At 37.0% G+C, this 16,894-nt stretch overlaps 2 protein-coding genes across 3 annotated transcripts in view; one reads left to right on the top strand and one right to left on the bottom strand.

Moving 5' to 3' along the window:
* The window catches only part of tmem198a (transmembrane protein 198a), a 31,960-nt gene extending 25,334 nt beyond the window's left edge, over nucleotides 1-6,626 (top strand). Inside the window, exons 6-7 of the mRNA XM_044131566.1 lie at nucleotides 3,558-3,868; nucleotides 4,371-6,626. Of these exons, the coding sequence (XP_043987501.1) occupies nucleotides 3,558-3,868; nucleotides 4,371-4,520 (461 nt within the window). The 3' untranslated portion in view covers nucleotides 4,521-6,626. The remainder of the gene's footprint in view (nucleotides 1-3,557; nucleotides 3,869-4,370) is intronic.
* Nucleotides 6,627-8,954: 2,328 nt separating this feature from the next.
* Nucleotides 8,955-15,867, bottom strand: desma (desmin a). 2 transcript variants are annotated; one of them, XM_044131564.1, is made up of 11 exons: nucleotides 15,171-15,857; nucleotides 13,759-13,819; nucleotides 13,532-13,627; nucleotides 12,095-12,256; nucleotides 11,887-12,012; nucleotides 11,660-11,770; nucleotides 11,333-11,442; nucleotides 11,189-11,241; nucleotides 10,557-10,642; nucleotides 9,971-10,009; nucleotides 8,955-9,632 (listed from the first exon to the last, which is right to left on the bottom strand). In XM_044131564.1, exons 1-11 carry the CDS (start codon nucleotides 15,749-15,751, stop codon nucleotides 9,591-9,593), a joined length of 1,467 nt encoding a protein of 488 aa, XP_043987499.1. In that variant the 5' UTR covers nucleotides 15,752-15,857; the 3' UTR covers nucleotides 8,955-9,590. The 2 variants fall into 2 exon arrangements, with proteins under 2 accessions (XP_043987499.1, XP_043987500.1); XM_044131565.1 differs by lacking the exon at nucleotides 9,971-10,009 and having other exon boundaries at nucleotides 15,171-15,867.
* Nucleotides 15,868-16,894: the final 1,027 nt, after the last annotated feature.

Genomic DNA, 16,894 nt, shown 5'->3' with positions numbered 1-16,894 from the left:
ATTTTTGATTTGAATCCTCCTACATCCTGTGAGGAAAATTCTTAGTCTTGCTATGAGATGGGAGCAGAACAAAAAACAAATGTGTTCATTTAATCAAATTTTTTTTTTTCTAAATCAATCTAAGAGCACATGAACACTTTTAGAAAAAGCTTTCGGCACCCTCTGAAAATTATCAGACTCTAACTGTTTAACCTTCTCCAGATGAAAACATTCAAAATAAAGCATTCAGCCTTTTGTGCCTCACAGTTTCTCTTCATTTGATAGATTCTTTGAAGTTCATCTTGCATGATGACATTGATCTTACATAGTACATTGCAAAAGAGGACAAACAAAAAAACCGAATGGTTTTCTTAAAATAAAAAAAGAAGATTAACTCAGTGAGGTCAATTATAACCCCAAATTTCTTTAAGGAAAAACAACATGGGTGTTATTTAAACAGTGTCACCTCACCACAGGTGGCAGCATAAGTGAATCATAATAAGCTGATTCACAGTTTCAGGGACAGAGAGAGGACAGAGACATGTGAATACATCTTTTCATCCGGTTATATGCAGATTTGACTTCAAAGCAATTACAGGAGACTCATAAACTTGCATAAACTATTGTTTATGTTAAGTGTGAAGCTTTTTGGGGGTTTTTTCTGCTGCATTCATTTTTCTCTGCATTTATGTTTGTGTAAAGAATTATAGCTTGATGACTACGAGATATTGGCAAGAAATTTGGAGAATATTTTCCAAGCGTGCATAAGGCCTAATTTTTAGGATATTATGTGTGAAATTTAAGATTTTGCCATTTGAAAAGTGCAGCAAAACATGTCCCAGAAAACATCATCTGTGATGTTTGTCCCATGGGAATATTTTTATGATATATAACATAGATGGTCACATGTTCTGATAAATATGCTGATGAACATGAATTAGCTTCAGAAATAAACCAAAAGTTAGATATAGCTTCTGTACTAATGTGAGTTGTGGTGATGGGTGCGTTCAACACCCATCCCCACCTGCTTCAGTATTGATCTGACCATGGCCACTACAAGCTTCTATGATAAATTGTAACTTTAAAGAAGTATTGTCACTGCTTCAGAAATTAGAGCCACCATGCGGACAGGGTTCTGTGTGTGTAGGTGTGTGTTTGTTGTCTTGCAATGGAGAGTCTGAATATACCAGCAACAATGATTTTACCAGAATCTGTTATTGACAGAAACAACCTTAATCTATTCTGAAAGCAACCACAACACAGATGGTCAACTCACGCACAAAGCGAATCTCTAGATGCAGCTTACAAACGTTTTATAAATCCTGTATAAAATCAAATGCAGGGGCTGGAGGGACACACAAATGCATTGATGCGAAGCATTTTGTTCACACATGTCTATGATGGAAACACACACTTCATTTGATCTCTGCTGGCATTCACAGCTGCAAAGTTTCATAGAATAAGTTACACATTGGCTCAAATAATAGGATTAAACTGCAGGCTGCCATGGCTACCACACAGAGGACGTGGGCATAGAGTTGGAGGAAGCTCTTAGTGTTATTTTGAAAAAGAAAAAAAATCCAATTCTATACAGTGGATAGAAGCCCAGAGAAAAAAAAATCAGCAATGGTTTCTTTTAAATTCAAAACAGCCTTAAACACAAAGGTAACATTGTGTATTTGCTGTTTTATTAGCTCTTTTTGTACACTCTATACTAGAAAGACACATAAGTTTTCTTTTCTTTCCCTATCTTAAATTAAGTCAGACTAAACATTTACTGTTTTAGGCTATTTAATATTTCAAAAAGTATTTCATTTTTGCAGAATTCTTGGTTTAGGGTCCGCAGGTTTGCAAGTTCCCCCATTTTTCTTCAAATGGTCGTTGTGGCCAAATATTTTAGTGTTTGTTTCATCAGAGCAGAGAATATGTTTCCGGAAATTAGATTCTTTATTCTTGTGTGCATTTGGAGAATGTAATTTTTTATGATGCTTTTATGAACTTCCTCCTCTCGTATTAGCCTGCCAAAGCATCTCCGTGCATGACTAATTTAATGGCAATTATTACTAGCTTCAACCAGTATCCGTGCACATTTTGCACTGAAAATACATTTGTCTATGAGAAAATGATCACATCTTCTTTATAATTTAATATGATGACTAAACAGTACTCTTCTGCTTATGCTAAAATACAATGCTTGTGGTATCTTCTGGCAACTGGAAATTGTACCCAAGGATTAACCAGACATGAAAGTCTCTAGTAATTGTTCTTCATATCACAGTTGATATATTTTGATTTTCCCTCAATGTAGCAAGAGGAAGCAGCATGTTTGAGCATTTCTCTAAAGGTAAATTCATAGGTGTGCATTCATTTAAGTCAAATATTATAAACTACGGTAATCAATCATAGATAAAAAGCTTAATGGTGATTAAAAATATATATACTACTTTACAACTGTCAGCTTCTAAGTAAAAGTATCCATGCTTGTTTTTTCCAAAATATAATTAGCTATAAGAATGCATTAGGCTGCTAAAGGTGCCATTTAATGGTGAGAAGAACTATAGCGCAAAAGAGAAATGGAATGACTGAGAAGGGACAGAGTAATGAGGGAGCAGGTGTATGGGGGGAAGGGCGTGGGTGAGGGTTGCAAAACGGGGCACAATGGGTAAGCAGGGGCACCCAAGTGAAACAGTGAAGGAAATCGTGTTTTCTGTCAGAACAGCAACGGCAACACAACATGAATGAATGAATTTTGTCAAATTTTTATTTGTGTCTCATTTTCATTTGTCTGTTACAATAAAAAAATCTTATGTTGGACCTTACAAGATAGCTTTATGAGTCTGCTGGCCTTATGACATACAGAGAAGCATGTGCAGAGAGAGGCTTGGCATAGAGTGAACTAAGAAATAGAAAAGGAGGGGGTATCATTACTCAGTTTCCCTGGCAGATGGTGGCTCATGTTCACACGCACAAAGAAAAAATAATAGGCCACATAACGTCCACACACAAACATTTCCACACACATGAACACACGGTGCCTTTGTTTGTGTGCAATGTGAAGACGCTCATAAAAGACAGAATATAAATACATAAATATCTTCAACTGAAGCCTCACTTATGTTGATATAAAATGAATGAATCAAAGCTAAGTATATTCATTAGTTTAAATAATGGACCATAAGACGGCATGGATTTTGGAGATCTTCTGATAAAAGGGGTACTAAAACAGCAAGCTCACACTCACCCACTCACAATATGTCAGGAAACTGAGCAGCTTGGTGCAAGTAGACTCAGCATGGCAAATTAGTTGCCTCACACATATCCAAAAAAGAGAGCAAAGGTTGTCTGCATTTTTCTTACATTTTAATTTTTTCAAGTTGCTCTGCATTATACAAAAAACACATTTAGGACCATGAAGTGACACAAGCAAACTTAAATCTCAATCTGCCCTCTCTTATCAAGTGCATTGTTCCTCACTGGTTTTCCCTAATACAATACATGCCCTCTCTCTTGATTACCTATTGTTCTCTTTCTTCTTTCCTTCCCCACATAATCAACCTGTTGTTCTTTTTGACCTCCAGTGGTACTGAGTCGACAGCAGCGGCGGGTTCAGCTCATGCGAATCCGACAAAGAGAGGAAAAGCTGAAAAAGGAGAAGGAGAACAAGAAAAAGAAAAAACGTCAAAACCAGAAGACCGCCCTCAAGCAGAAAGCTCATACCCATCACAGCCACCATCACCAGCAGTACCACCACCCAGTGGTCTCTCACTCTCATCACCAAACCCAGAGCTCTCAGCAACCTAAGGTCCCTCCTCCTCCTTCCCAGACGGAACCTGGCTACCACCGCAAACCCAACCCCAAAAGACGCTTCGATGGAGATGTGCTGTCTCCGGTATTATTTGTATTCTCATTCTTAAACTGAAAGAAAAAAATAGTTTTATTGACATTTGTCTTTTTGTTCTTTGGAATTAATGATCCCACAAAAAGTTGAGATTGCGATCCTACATTACAGTCCTGCTATAACTTAAATAGATTTACTGTGTCTTATACATGCCATTTCAACTCTTCCAATTTTTGTTAAAATCACAGTTAACTGTATTGTATTGGGCTTTCATGTTATAGTCTAGCATAAAAGACTAATATAATTGTAATGTAGATGATTCATGGTTTTAAACATTTACAAATACAACCTGCAAAGTATGGCACATGTTTGTGTTATGACCCCTGTAATCTGATATCAGTCCAAACAATTTGAAGTCAACAGATTAGTACGCTTAGTGTCATTTAATGAATAAAATATGGCTCATTAATCAGAGATTATCTGTGACATATCATAGATACAGTTGAGGAGAAGGGTGTTTGTTCACTTTTTCTAATCTTCTGTCCTTCCACAGAGCTACATCAGGAGTTTCAGAGACAGGCAGACAGAAAGACGGGCTTACTCCCACACTCGAATGAGTCGCTCTCGGATGGCTCAACTGGACTATGACTGCGGCTCTCAAGTGCCTCTCACAGTCCCCAGTGGACCAGCAGTTCGGATCTAAACACAGTCACGCAATCACTGCCTCCTTCAAAACTCTTGGACACCAACAGAAGTAAAAGACTTGAAACAGCCCAATCAACTGTAGGTTTACCCAACTGAAGATTACCATATTCTGATTATTTGTAAGCCAAAATGGTTTTGTCTTGTCTGGTGTTTTTGCCAACCATTTTGTTTTTTAGAATGATAATGAACAAAGATTTTGGTTTTGGAGGGAGCACAAATTGATGGCCATCAGATTCTTTTTTTAGCGCCAGTGAAGCTTTTGCTTTCCATCGAGGCACTGAAGAAAATGGAGCTGTTTTATATGTTATCAAGCAAACTGTTTCAGTAATTTTTCAATGTGACTTTTCTGGGAAGGGAAGAGGGCATATTTGTCATACTCTGTAACATCGCAGCTGAAATGGAACTGCAACTTTTTTTTTCTTCATCTGTATTCAGTATCTCTACCTTCAAGGAAGTTAAAGATGACAGTTCACTTCAAGGGTTCTGAGGGGAGTGCTCAGTGTTAAATGTTAAAACAAACTGAAGGTACAATGCAAACACTGAACTGAAAGCTCTTACTGTTCTTTTTTTTTCCACTTGGAGGTGTCTGTGTAAAGTAAGATATTTATTTCACTGGGGTTATTTTTTTCATCAGAGCTTGTTAATACAGAAAGTAGCAAGTGGCTTGGCAAATCCTGTGGGTTTCTTAAAAGGGAGTGAATTGTAGGTGTGAATCGAACTGAGCGGTTCAAACCAAAGAGGGTTTTTTTTTTGTTTGTTTGTTTGTTAATTCCTCTTCTAAATTAGTATTGCTTTCTGCATATTGTGCCATTCTCCAAGGCAGATGTGTTTACATCTCATCGCTGACCTTCCTACATGTTTGGTCCCAAATGGTCTGCTTCTATGTTTGAGTGGACACGTGAGCCCTACAGCTGATGGGCTGGCCCAATTATTAGCAAACACGAGGGGGATTCATTTAAATGTCAAATGTGCATGCTGTACAATACTCTTCCCCCTCTTGTTTTACCACATACTGCTTCGCTTGAAACGATTAACTTCTGAAGGTTTTTCATGACATGTTATGTAATGAAGAGGAGGCCTTAAAGAAAGATTAGCTCATTGAAAGAACTAAGAAGATGAAAGCATTTGCAAATGGCACCCTCTATTGTTTACTGCTGGACCTGTCTTTTAGACTTTCTCTATGTGTGTTTGTGTCAACATAAATTTACATGTTACTCTATTTTTAATTTATGTATTTCTTGCAATTAAGTTGTTGAGCCACCATCCAGAGAGGAGAGGTGGATTTCAATGTTTTACGTATAGATGTAATGTTTAACATTATTTAATTTACAGAAACTTAGATGTTTTACACACGCACAATTCCTACTTAAGGAAATATTACAATGAGTTATGACAAATGATACTGCCAATAATGCAAAAGTAAGAAATGGATTAAACTTGATCACTAAAAATGTAGGATCCCATTATTTGAAATGTGAACACAACAGTTAAACATTCACGCACTGATTTAACAGTGTTTAACTTTTGCAGATTTTGCAGTTCTTTTTTACAGGGGGACAGTTAATTATGTTATACTCCATAACTGCATGACAAAACTCGTGTAATACCTGTATTCATTGTGTTGTGTCATTGTTGCCATGTGGAAACCCCAGATTTTCAGATTTTTTGGACCAAGGGTGCATAAACACCTCTTTATCTCTGTATATTTACGCTGTCCTAGTAAAAACCTTTGAAAGGACATGTATTGTTACCAGATGGATGCTTCAGAATATTTAAAGTAAGGTTCTGTTACAAGCAGTTGACATCTTACCTCCAGTAGCATAAATCCTGATCAGTTGGTCCCAGAGGCTGAAGTTAATGGCCAGTCTGAGAGAGGCCATGACCAAAGGAGACCTCCAATCTCTAAAACATCATGGTAGGAGCCATTTGCCGCTACAATCATGGTAGTTTATGTGGATGCTCTTTTTTTAACCCTATCACTGTCATCAGGTTTGTATTTTGTGATTACTTATAAATGACGTCAGTGGTTATTTTCACCGGAACAGGAGATAAGATGTGAATCACCATCAGTAATGTTCCTGCATTAAACACGCTGAAGATTAAATATGTAAAGCATTTCTGGTCAAAAAGCAAAAACATTTTTGGTAGTTTAGAAAATGTTTTTTATTGATTTTTACACTGACTCACTTTTCTAGTAGGTGGTTAAGACGCTGTGTATGTGCAGTTCGAGGTGCATGTTCTGTACAGGAACATCACTGTGACACCTATTTCCATTTGCTGTGGAAATAAGCAGCCCGGCTAAAACAGAGTGACAGTTCAAAACATGATCAAAAGCTGCTTGCATAAACCAATTTGAAGGTTTCGGAACTGGAATAATTTTAATATGGTATGAATCCACTTTGGTCTGGGCTCCTCTCAGATTACACTTTAGCTTCAGCCTCATCAACCAACTGATTTTCATTTATACTAAATGACGATGCAAAGATGGTTGTGGGTAATTTGTTACCCACAGTAGACAACTGCAACTTCCTAACAAGGACTGCTTAAAAAAATTCTGAACTATTTCTTTTTAATTTAAACCACCTCCTGTTCTACTTTATGGTATTATTCTGATGGTCTTTCACCGTAATGTCTGTAATAGTGTAACTTTATTTTTTCTTGTACCTCAGTCCTCTTTTTTTATGTCCTGGTTGTGTTTTTACTGTAGTGGTGATGTATGTTGTCATATGTAAATGCTAATCACTGGCTCCTCTCTTGCTTGTAATTGGTGGGGTGGGCTAATAATTCTTTTATGTATATTGCTTTGCCTTGTCTTTTATTATTTTCATATAGTACAATATTCAGCTACACTGAATATTATACTATATATTGTGAGAATATTTTGACTGTAGATACTGACTTGTAAATAATCTTAATGTGCAAATATTTGACTCGGTTTTAATGTTTTTAACATTATGTTGTGTTTTATTTCTGCAGCTGAATACTTTTAATGGAGTAGACCTGTTATGCTGTGATCCTGCTGAATGTTTTTTTTTTTTTTTATTTGACCTTGTGTAAATATGTTTCTCATTCTGCTGGTTGAACATGTGATGATGGAATTCAGCCGACAAATTTTAAACTTGGAATTTAAATTTGGCTTTGAATCTTCTTTCTTCAAACCTATTCCAGCTGCATGCTTATTTAAAGAACAGATCAGCAATTACTGTGATCTGTGTTTGGAGTCTTTCCAAAAACATATTTCTGGGTATAAAATTAAAGATGGCTTATGTTCAGAAGAAAAACGTTAAGACATCTACAGTATGCAAATCATGAATTAGCGTAGATGTTAGAAACCAGTGTTCTCCTTTGGAATTAGAAAACGGGAAGCAGAATGGAGGATGAAATCATAAAGTCAGTAGAAATACAGTAGAAATATGTTGCCCTTTGCTGTTGACCTGCTACATAATGAGTGGGGAGTTTTAGACATAAGCTGCAAAAAATGACTACAGAATATTCTTGCTAACGCAACTCACACTTATTACTGGAATATCCATCATATTCTTTTTTTTAAACTCCTTTACAACATTCTGTGCAGTTTCCTCTGTCTAATTTTTCTTCTTGCGCCTTTTTCTGTCCAGATAACCTTTTCATACAGTTCGCCGTCTTTATTTATCTTCTTTTCAGCCTTCATCACCATCTCTCTCTCTCCTGTTCTTCATTGAATGCTCATTTTTCATCTGTTTCTTTTCGGTCTTCAACACTCACAGCCATGGCCCTTTTTTCATCTCTGTTGACATTTTCACTCCAGTGGTTTCAGAGACAAACGACACAGACTGCAAGTCTGGTTGCTTTCTAATCTGCTTTCAGCTGGAAACAAAGTGTGACCAGGGACAACTCATTACCCAGCCATTGTTCACATTTCCCTCACTCCTACATCTCCTACACTGATTGTTTCAATCTCTCTTCCTCTCTTCCTCGTGAATTAAATGTTGAAATAGCAGTGCTATGCTTGACTGACAAAGCTTGCATAATTACAGTTCATAAAGGAATCAATACAAAGATGTGCATGTTATTTAAGAAGTGCTAATGATCAGCGATATGGTACCTTGAAAAGGTATCCTTCTGAACTTTTTCAAATCTCACATTGCTACAACACATTTTGACATGTTTTATTTATTTTAAGACCAAAGCTAGTCTCAAGTTTTTTCAGCTTTAAGCAGTTTTGTTCTCACATATTTAACTAAATCAACTTTCCCACCAACTCTGACTAGGTTTTCTTTCCTTAGAGGCAAAAATTATTCCCACAGCACGATGACCCCACTGTCCTGTTGTGAGAATGTTCAAGGGCTACTTTTGCAAGTGTGTGTATGTAGTATCAGACAATAAAAAGAAAAAAGGACCAAAGCCAATTTTTTTTTTGCTTTTAAAATTAGAAAAATTTAAAACCACACAATTTTGGACATCTCCACTGAGGTTTATTTGGAGTGAAACATCAAATCATTTTTACCTTCTCATTCACAAGCATGTAACTAAGCTCGACCTTTACATGACTGAGTTCCCTCTTAGTTCAATACATTTTTAAAATATATACGTTCTTTAAATCCAACCTGACACATTCATTAAATCTGCAACAACAATTGCCCTTAACTATACTTATAATCATATAAATAATGGAATATGCACAGTGAAAATATCTCCTTTCAGTATTATGTTTGACCACAGTGTTTCGGGTTCGCTGATCCGACTTGAAACTCAAAAACCTCCTTTATTTTGCTGAACCATACCAGCTTGTTAAAATGGAAATGCAGAGATGGGAAATAGCAAAGTCGAATGCTTTTCTGAAATATAAAGTAATGCCAAAAAAGTTTAAAATCCAGGAATGCTATCCATTTAGAACCAGGCTAAAGGCAACCTACCTGCATCTATTTTATGATGAACACAATCGATTAAAATTATGTTCATAACTTGAAGCTTACATTATTACTTCTGCCTATAAACATCAGCTCAGCTTATCTTTTCTTATAGTAATGGTAGGAAACAATTTAAATATTTGTTCATATTTTATTACTTTTCATTTCTTGTTGACTCTTTACATGATGTCCTGTTGATGCTGTGTTGACTCGCTGACAACCTTCAGGGACAAAAGAAATAAAAGCAATTAATGTCGAGGATAATTGAAGTAAAAGAATTAATGTAGAGTCTAGACAAATCGCTAAGTAGGTTAATATAAATTATGCAAATATTGGTTGGAGTGAAGTGCTGTGCAGGCCAGTGAAGCTAACAGTTCAAAGAAGAAAGTGTTACAAAGTGTCACAATTTCAGAAAAGTGCCTACAATCTACAGTATCTTATAGAGGAGGAACAAAGACTTTCCACGTCATTTCAGTGTCGCTGTCATGCTTATAGCAAAGCTATAGAAGCAAGTGAGCAGATGCTAGAAGTTTAGGTGGAACAATGAAACTAAACTTACACACTGGGCACTAGCACCCTGACTCATGGAATATTTCATCTAGGAATGTCATAATGCCATATATTAAACATGATCTGTTACCACATAAACATGATCTGTTACCACATAATGGTGCTAATTTATAGTATTTTCTAACATGGTTTGTGTTATGGTATTTGCTGCTGAATCCTTTTACACCTATTGCCTCTTCATTCTTAAAATTTTACCATGTGTTTCTAAGGGTTAGCACATCCCATTGTGTTTGTTCAGTAGGAATTTGCAAAATTGAATTATGTTGTAGCCCTTAAAAATATCCGAACTGTCAAATGCACTCACAAATTGAACCATTTTCTCAGTTTATCTATTTTAAATGGCATAATTCCCACTGGAATGCCCAGATTGAGATGTTCTAGGATATTGCATCTTGTATTACTTTCAAATCTTGCTACAAAGCATAAAAATAGTAAAGATGTCATATTTCCACATTTAAAATCCTTAAAAACAATAATTACAATGGGTATTTTCACCCAGGTGAGTAATTCAGCTTGTGTTTGTCTATAATTTGTTTGTCTGTGTTGACGACACGTGGATGTATGTGAGCTCAAACCTCTCCATCGCGGGTCTCAATAGTCTTGATAAGAACAGTTTTCTTGGAGTGAACCTCTGATCCGCGCTGGGATTCAGGACTGGTCTCTGTAAGAATGCATTCACCTAATTAGCTTGAAAATTAACATTATTTACGGTAACACAATATCAATTAGTTTAAAGGCACTGGTGTTGTTTACTATTGATTGAGAAAGCTACTCTTCTAAGCTTTTTACATTAGTGAGAGAATCAGAAAAGAGATTTTGAACCTGCTTATTGTTTTCCAGTGTTACATTTCTATTTTAAATGTGCAAATTACATATTTATATTCAAAATAATAATTCAACATGTAAAATTAAACACATTTGAAAACTAAAGGAGGAGACAGAGTTACATAATCATCTAAGTCTGGCTTGCTTATCTGTGAAACCAATGGCTTGTGAGGTATTGTGTCTTCTCTAACGTCTCCACCCAACGGTGAGAAAGTGTTACTGCAGGTACATGATATGTAATAAACTGAAAATAGCATCTACCATATTCAGTCAAAGGCTATAATTAAACTTTATCATCCTGCTTATTGACTCATTTGGAATGTAAAATGGATTTAACAAGTATGTATGTGTTGAAAAAAGGACATGTTACTATTCCTGTTACCTCTGAATCCAATGGAAGAATAGGCAGACTGGACAGGCATAGTGGTGGTGATCCTGCAATGGAAAGAAAGAGAGAAAATAATAGTAATATTAGGTCATTTGAGCTTTTTATCATCCTTCTAATCTGTGTGTATAGCAAACAGACCTGGTCTCCTCTCCCTCCAGTAGCTTGCGATAGGTGGCAATTTCAATATCAAGAGCCATCTTCACATTGAGGAGGTCCTGGTACTCCCTGAGGTGGCGAGCCATATCATCCTTTAGATCAAGACATTAAAAAATTATTAAAAGTCATATTGACTCCTAAAATTAAAGTTTCCCCACTAACAAAAATCACAGTTACTAGAAATACTGAAATTAACTGGTAAAGATGGTTTGGGTATTTCTAAAACCCCACCTCTTATATCTGACAGCTGTTGCTTTTATTATCTGCTGTCACAATGCATGCCTCATGTGAAATGCTAAAGTTTATTACCTTCATCTTGGCAATGTCTTCCTGCAGTCGTGTAATGGTGTCCTGGTAGCCAGAGGCTTCCTGGCCCATCCTGTCCTCCATTTCTCTCATCTGGCGCAGCAGAGACTCATTCTGAAAGGATAAAAAGGAGGTGAAGTTATGTTTAAACTGGATTGACAGCAAAATAAAAAATTCAAGCTGTATAGTTTACAAATAACAGGAATACAGTGAGTTGAATAAATACTGACAGTGCCCTTGAGAGAGTCGATTTCACAGGTGTAGGACTGGATCTGGTGCCTGTACTCCATGGCGTCCTGTTTGGCCTGGCGCAGAACGTCGTTGTTCTTGTTCACAGCTTGGTTCAGATCGGACACCTTAAGGAGACACCAGGTGAGTGTTTAAGCATTTTAGCAACAAAAGAAAATAAACTTTACTCATGAAGTGCTTGTGATCTACCTTGGATTTGTACCAGTCTTCAGCCTCTGCAATGTTCTTTGCAGCGATGGCTTCATATTGCATGCGGATGTCCCTGAGAGCAGCAGTCAGATCAGGCTTAGACATGTCCATCTGGATCTGGACCTGAGTGTCCTGCATCTGGCTCTGCAGCTCTCGGATCTCCTGCAAGGTGTTCATGGAAAGAAGAGATTCATTTTTAGCAAAAATAAATTTACTGAAATGATATAACAAAAAGAAAGAGATTTATGGATGTTTAAGAGAGAAATAGACTGCAGCTTCACCATTCAACGCCTTACAAAAGAAATAATAGTCATATAGTTTGTATAGTTTGAAAGTTCACATCTCTATTTTTCTCTAGCTCTGCATTGTATTTGATACATTAGGAGATTATAGTCATCTATTTTTATTTTCCAAACTAAAAGGGCATAGGCTATATGTCACAAAAAAACATGGTAGAAAGCAACACACACAATAACCCATATAATAAAAGTTCAACTGATAAACACACTTTCACTACAGTCTTCTTTTGTCTTTGTTTTTTTTTCTGTATAATCATTAAAAAAGAAAAATCTTCATAAAATGTCTCTACAAGGAGCAAAATAAAAAAAAAAAAAAAAAAAATATATATATATATATATATATATATATATATATATATATATATATATATATATATATATATATATATTTAACAATTAGAAAGAAAACAGATTGTTTTAAAATTTAAAAAGAATCCAATAAACAAGTCAAATTTTTAACTGTAATTATTACTTACAAATATTTGGACCTCCTTAAAGAATAAAAGGCCTCAGAAACAGTTCTATAAAAAAATTATAAGTCCAGTGTAATTGCACTTTCTTAAATTTCTATGTGTAATAATGAACTCCCTGTCTGAACTGACATTAAAAATAAACTATATAGACACTAATAAATCCTTCTTTTTATGTGCACTGGGAGGAAGTACTAAAAGCATAAATTCTAATAGCAGCAAATGCAATTCTTTTATTCTTGATAAAAATATATAATTTTACAAGCTTAAGTTGCATTCAGCTGTCGTTTGGTTTAATCAAATAGTTTAAAATAGCCATCCATTTGTTGCCACGTATACAAGCATACGCACTCCAGCTATTTCCGCAACAGCTGACATGCTCCTTTAAACCAGTCAGCACTTTAGCATTTCTGGGAGGTCAAAGTTGAGACAAAAAAGACAAAATGACAAGATAGATCCTCAGCTGTGCACTGAAACTGAGCTGAGCTTGTGGCTCATCCAGTCCTTTGATCTCGGCACGGCAATGTGCAAAAGTGTTTTTTTGGTGGTGCATATATATATATATATGATTTAACGTCAGTGGGTGAGAGACTCTGATCAGATGTTACAAACCATCATAGAGACAAAACAATGCCTCTGTACAGGAAACATTTAGAAGAGTATCAAACCTCTTCATGGATTTTCTTGAGGAAGGCAATCTCTTCTTGCAGGCTCTCAATGCGACGCTCCAGGTCCAGCCTGGCCAGAGTGGCACTGTCAACATCCTACAAACAAGCACACAGCAAGAGAATGTAATCAGGCGAAGGCAAATCTGTTTTACAAAAAGATGAGGCGGAAACAGAGTTTTATTTAAAAAGTTAAACTCAAGTTCAAACAAACAAAAATTAAGACATACAGCTCTGAAGCCAGACAGGTTGTTCTCAGCTTCTTCCTTCTGGTGGATTTCTTCTTGCAGTCTAAAAGGTGGAAGAGTTATCCCACAGGGGGAAAAAAAACAATAGCAGAGGAAAGTTAAAAGACAAATTCTTCTTATCTTGGGTGCTGCTGCACTTGTACTTAAAAATAAAACCCGAGAGACACAAACTGTATTCTATTTAGATTCTGCTTGTATCCACACACCCACACCTCTTCGCCTGCTTGCTCTTTTAGCCTTAAAGCTTTAATGCAGCTGCTCCCCCACTGTCAGCGGCCGTGGGGTGAAAACAAGAACCATCCCTGCTCTTTCCACATTTAGCGTTTCACCAAACATTTTTTTTAAAACAATGATTTTTTTTTTTAATCTATGCATAATTACAGGCATCAAAGGTTGGGAAAGTGACCGATCTTTGGAGGATGACATGAAAATATGAATACCTGCTTGTTATTTTCACGTGCTGTAGCTCAGTGGGTGAAGCAAGTGCTTTTGCTGGACTTACTCACAGCTTCAGGCAGCTGCTCGAAGAGAGCTGATAAACAGAATGTGAAGTCCAGGAGACTGTGTACGTGCTGTAGACTCTGTGTGTGCATGTGTGTAAGAATTGGAAGCTGACTGCATGCTGTGCGTTTTGGGGTGGGTTTTTATTACACACTTTAATGTGAGCAATGATACATCCAGTGTCATGATGGAGTTATCCCAGAAACACAAACTGACTTACAAGTTATAAACATACAAATATAGGGCAACAAACAAAGTTTATGAGGGACTTGAAGTGAAATTTAGAATGTTATTTCCTTTTAGTGTCTAAAAATAATAGATTTTTTTTTCTACCTGTCCACCTCTCTTCCTGTCTGAATGTTCTAGGTCTGACTGAAACTTTATGTGTATGTCAAAGGTTCATTCCTATGAGTCTGTAAATCTGTCTATCTCTATTTTCCTCAGTGATGTCACTTTGGAATACATTTCCACAATTATAGAAAGCTTGAAAACGGTAGCATTCAATCAAGCAGGCCTACTTTGAAATTCTTCAAGGTTTACCTATGGCTTCTATTTTATCCAACAGAGAGAAATTAACAAAGTATTTCTACTCCTCTGTTTTTTGTCTTCAAATCTTTTTTTCACATTGCTTAACAATATCTTGTTTGGTATTGTTTGACAGAACATGGGATCAGTGGTTTTTCTTCTTCTTTTTTTAAGGTTACCCAAATTTCTAGTTCTACCACATTGATATAAAGCTTAGGATATTCTGTTATGGCTTTTAATTATTCTGCGCCACCTCAAGCTGTTAATTAGCAAACCCTCTGGCCTCTTTTACAAGGCGTACTCCTGGAATACATGAGGAGCGTACTCCTCATGTATTCATTCTATATTGACACACCATCAGAACCTACCTTAGCTTTAGTTTCTGCAGATCATCAGCCAGGTTATCCCTCTCCACTTCCACCCTGGCACGTTGGTTGGTGAGTGCCTCAATCTGCCTCCTCAGCTCCCTCATTTCCTCCTCATACAGCTCGGCCACACGGCCAGGACCCTCGCGAACCCTCAGCTTCTCGATCTCCACGGTCAGGGCAGCATTCTGCTGCTCCAGGAAGCGTACCTTCTCAATGTAGCTGGCGAAGCGGTCGTTGAGGTGCTGAAGCTCGGCCTTCTCATTGGTCCTTGTGTTGAGAAAGTCTTGGTTCATGGCGTCTGCAAGGTTAAAGTCAAGTTTCTCGCCTCCATAGGTACGCACAGCTGTTGAGGAGCCATATCCTGCTCCCCCAGCTCCAGAAGAAACTCTGAAGCTGGAAAAGGAGGGAACAGCACTACTCTTGACCTCGTACATTCTGGAAGACATATGGCTGGAAGAAGCGCCTCGACCTCCTCCTAAGGAGGAGAAGAGGGAGGACATTGGTGATGAACCAACACCAGAACCAAATGTCCGGCGGTAGGAGGAGGCACTCTGGGTTGATGAGGAGTAGGATTTGCTCATGGTTCCTTAACTGCTTGGTTGGTTTGTGGGTTCAAAGAAGCTGCTTCGGGGGTTCAGACCCAACAGTCAGGCAAGTGGAAGAAAAACGTGGTGAAGAAATGGCAGGCGCTCAGCGCAACTATTTGTAGACCATCCACACCCACTCTAGCCCCTAACCCCTCCTCTATTGCCTCCCCTTTTCTCCATATATCCTGCTGTCCTACGCCCACCACTCAACCACCCTCAAAGCAAAGCAATCCTATCCCTTTGATATATTAGACAGGATGTTTAGAGAACATTAATTCAGGTCTTTCATGTTTACTGAGATTTTTTTTCAATGGCCAGTTGCATCAGATCACAATAAAACTGTAAACGCGTCCTTTTGTTGATCATAAACTCAAAATATAGACAATCTTCTGGATGCCATTTTCAATGATCATGATCATAGATTTATTTCCTCACCAGTTTATTACAGTCTTCTAATATATGTAGAGTTACATATTTTAACCTCTTTGCCAACAAACATGGCTTCAGAGTATCTCCTCTCCTCACATATCAATCCCCCACCTTGCCTTGTCTGTTGCCAGCCCTACATTCAGCTGTCAAGGGATCCAATTTCAGCTGCTGGTAAAGTTGATCAGCTGTGCATTCATAGCTGTCTCTTCTGAAACATGACTGCATGAGCAATTAAGAGTCAGACTCATTCAGTGATTGTGCTCATAACAAGTTGTAAACGTCATTAAAAAAGAAATTGTGGAAAAACTTTCTGAATCAAATCTCAAAAAATAAAAAAAATGCTGGTCTTTGCTGAACCAACCATGTTAGTAGAAATATGAGGTAAAATATTAGATCAGTGGTATTTTCTCATTTAAAACATTTTCCATGCTATTGTAATGATCTGTAGAACTTCACCTAAAGTGTTTGGTTGAATGTTTAACCCTTCACAATTTTGTGGACAATGAAGCAACATGGATAAAATAAAAGCTATTGGAGCTCAATACGTCAGTGTAATTATGTCATATTTGTGAAAATGTCTGCTCAGATTAATTCATAAGCTCTTGTTCAAGCAAGAGTTACAAATATTTTAACTGGTTTCAGAATGTATGCCTAGCATGAATTGTAGTTACAAAAGTATTCATCGGCCCTAGACTAACCCATATTTTA

Source organism: Gambusia affinis, linkage group LG11 (assembly GCF_019740435.1).
Source record: "Gambusia affinis linkage group LG11, SWU_Gaff_1.0, whole genome shotgun sequence".
Classification (NCBI taxonomy): Eukaryota; Metazoa; Chordata; class Actinopteri; order Cyprinodontiformes; family Poeciliidae; genus Gambusia; species Gambusia affinis.
The sequence above is the reverse complement of the archived record's forward strand: the minus strand, read 5'-3'. Positions and strand labels throughout refer to the sequence as shown.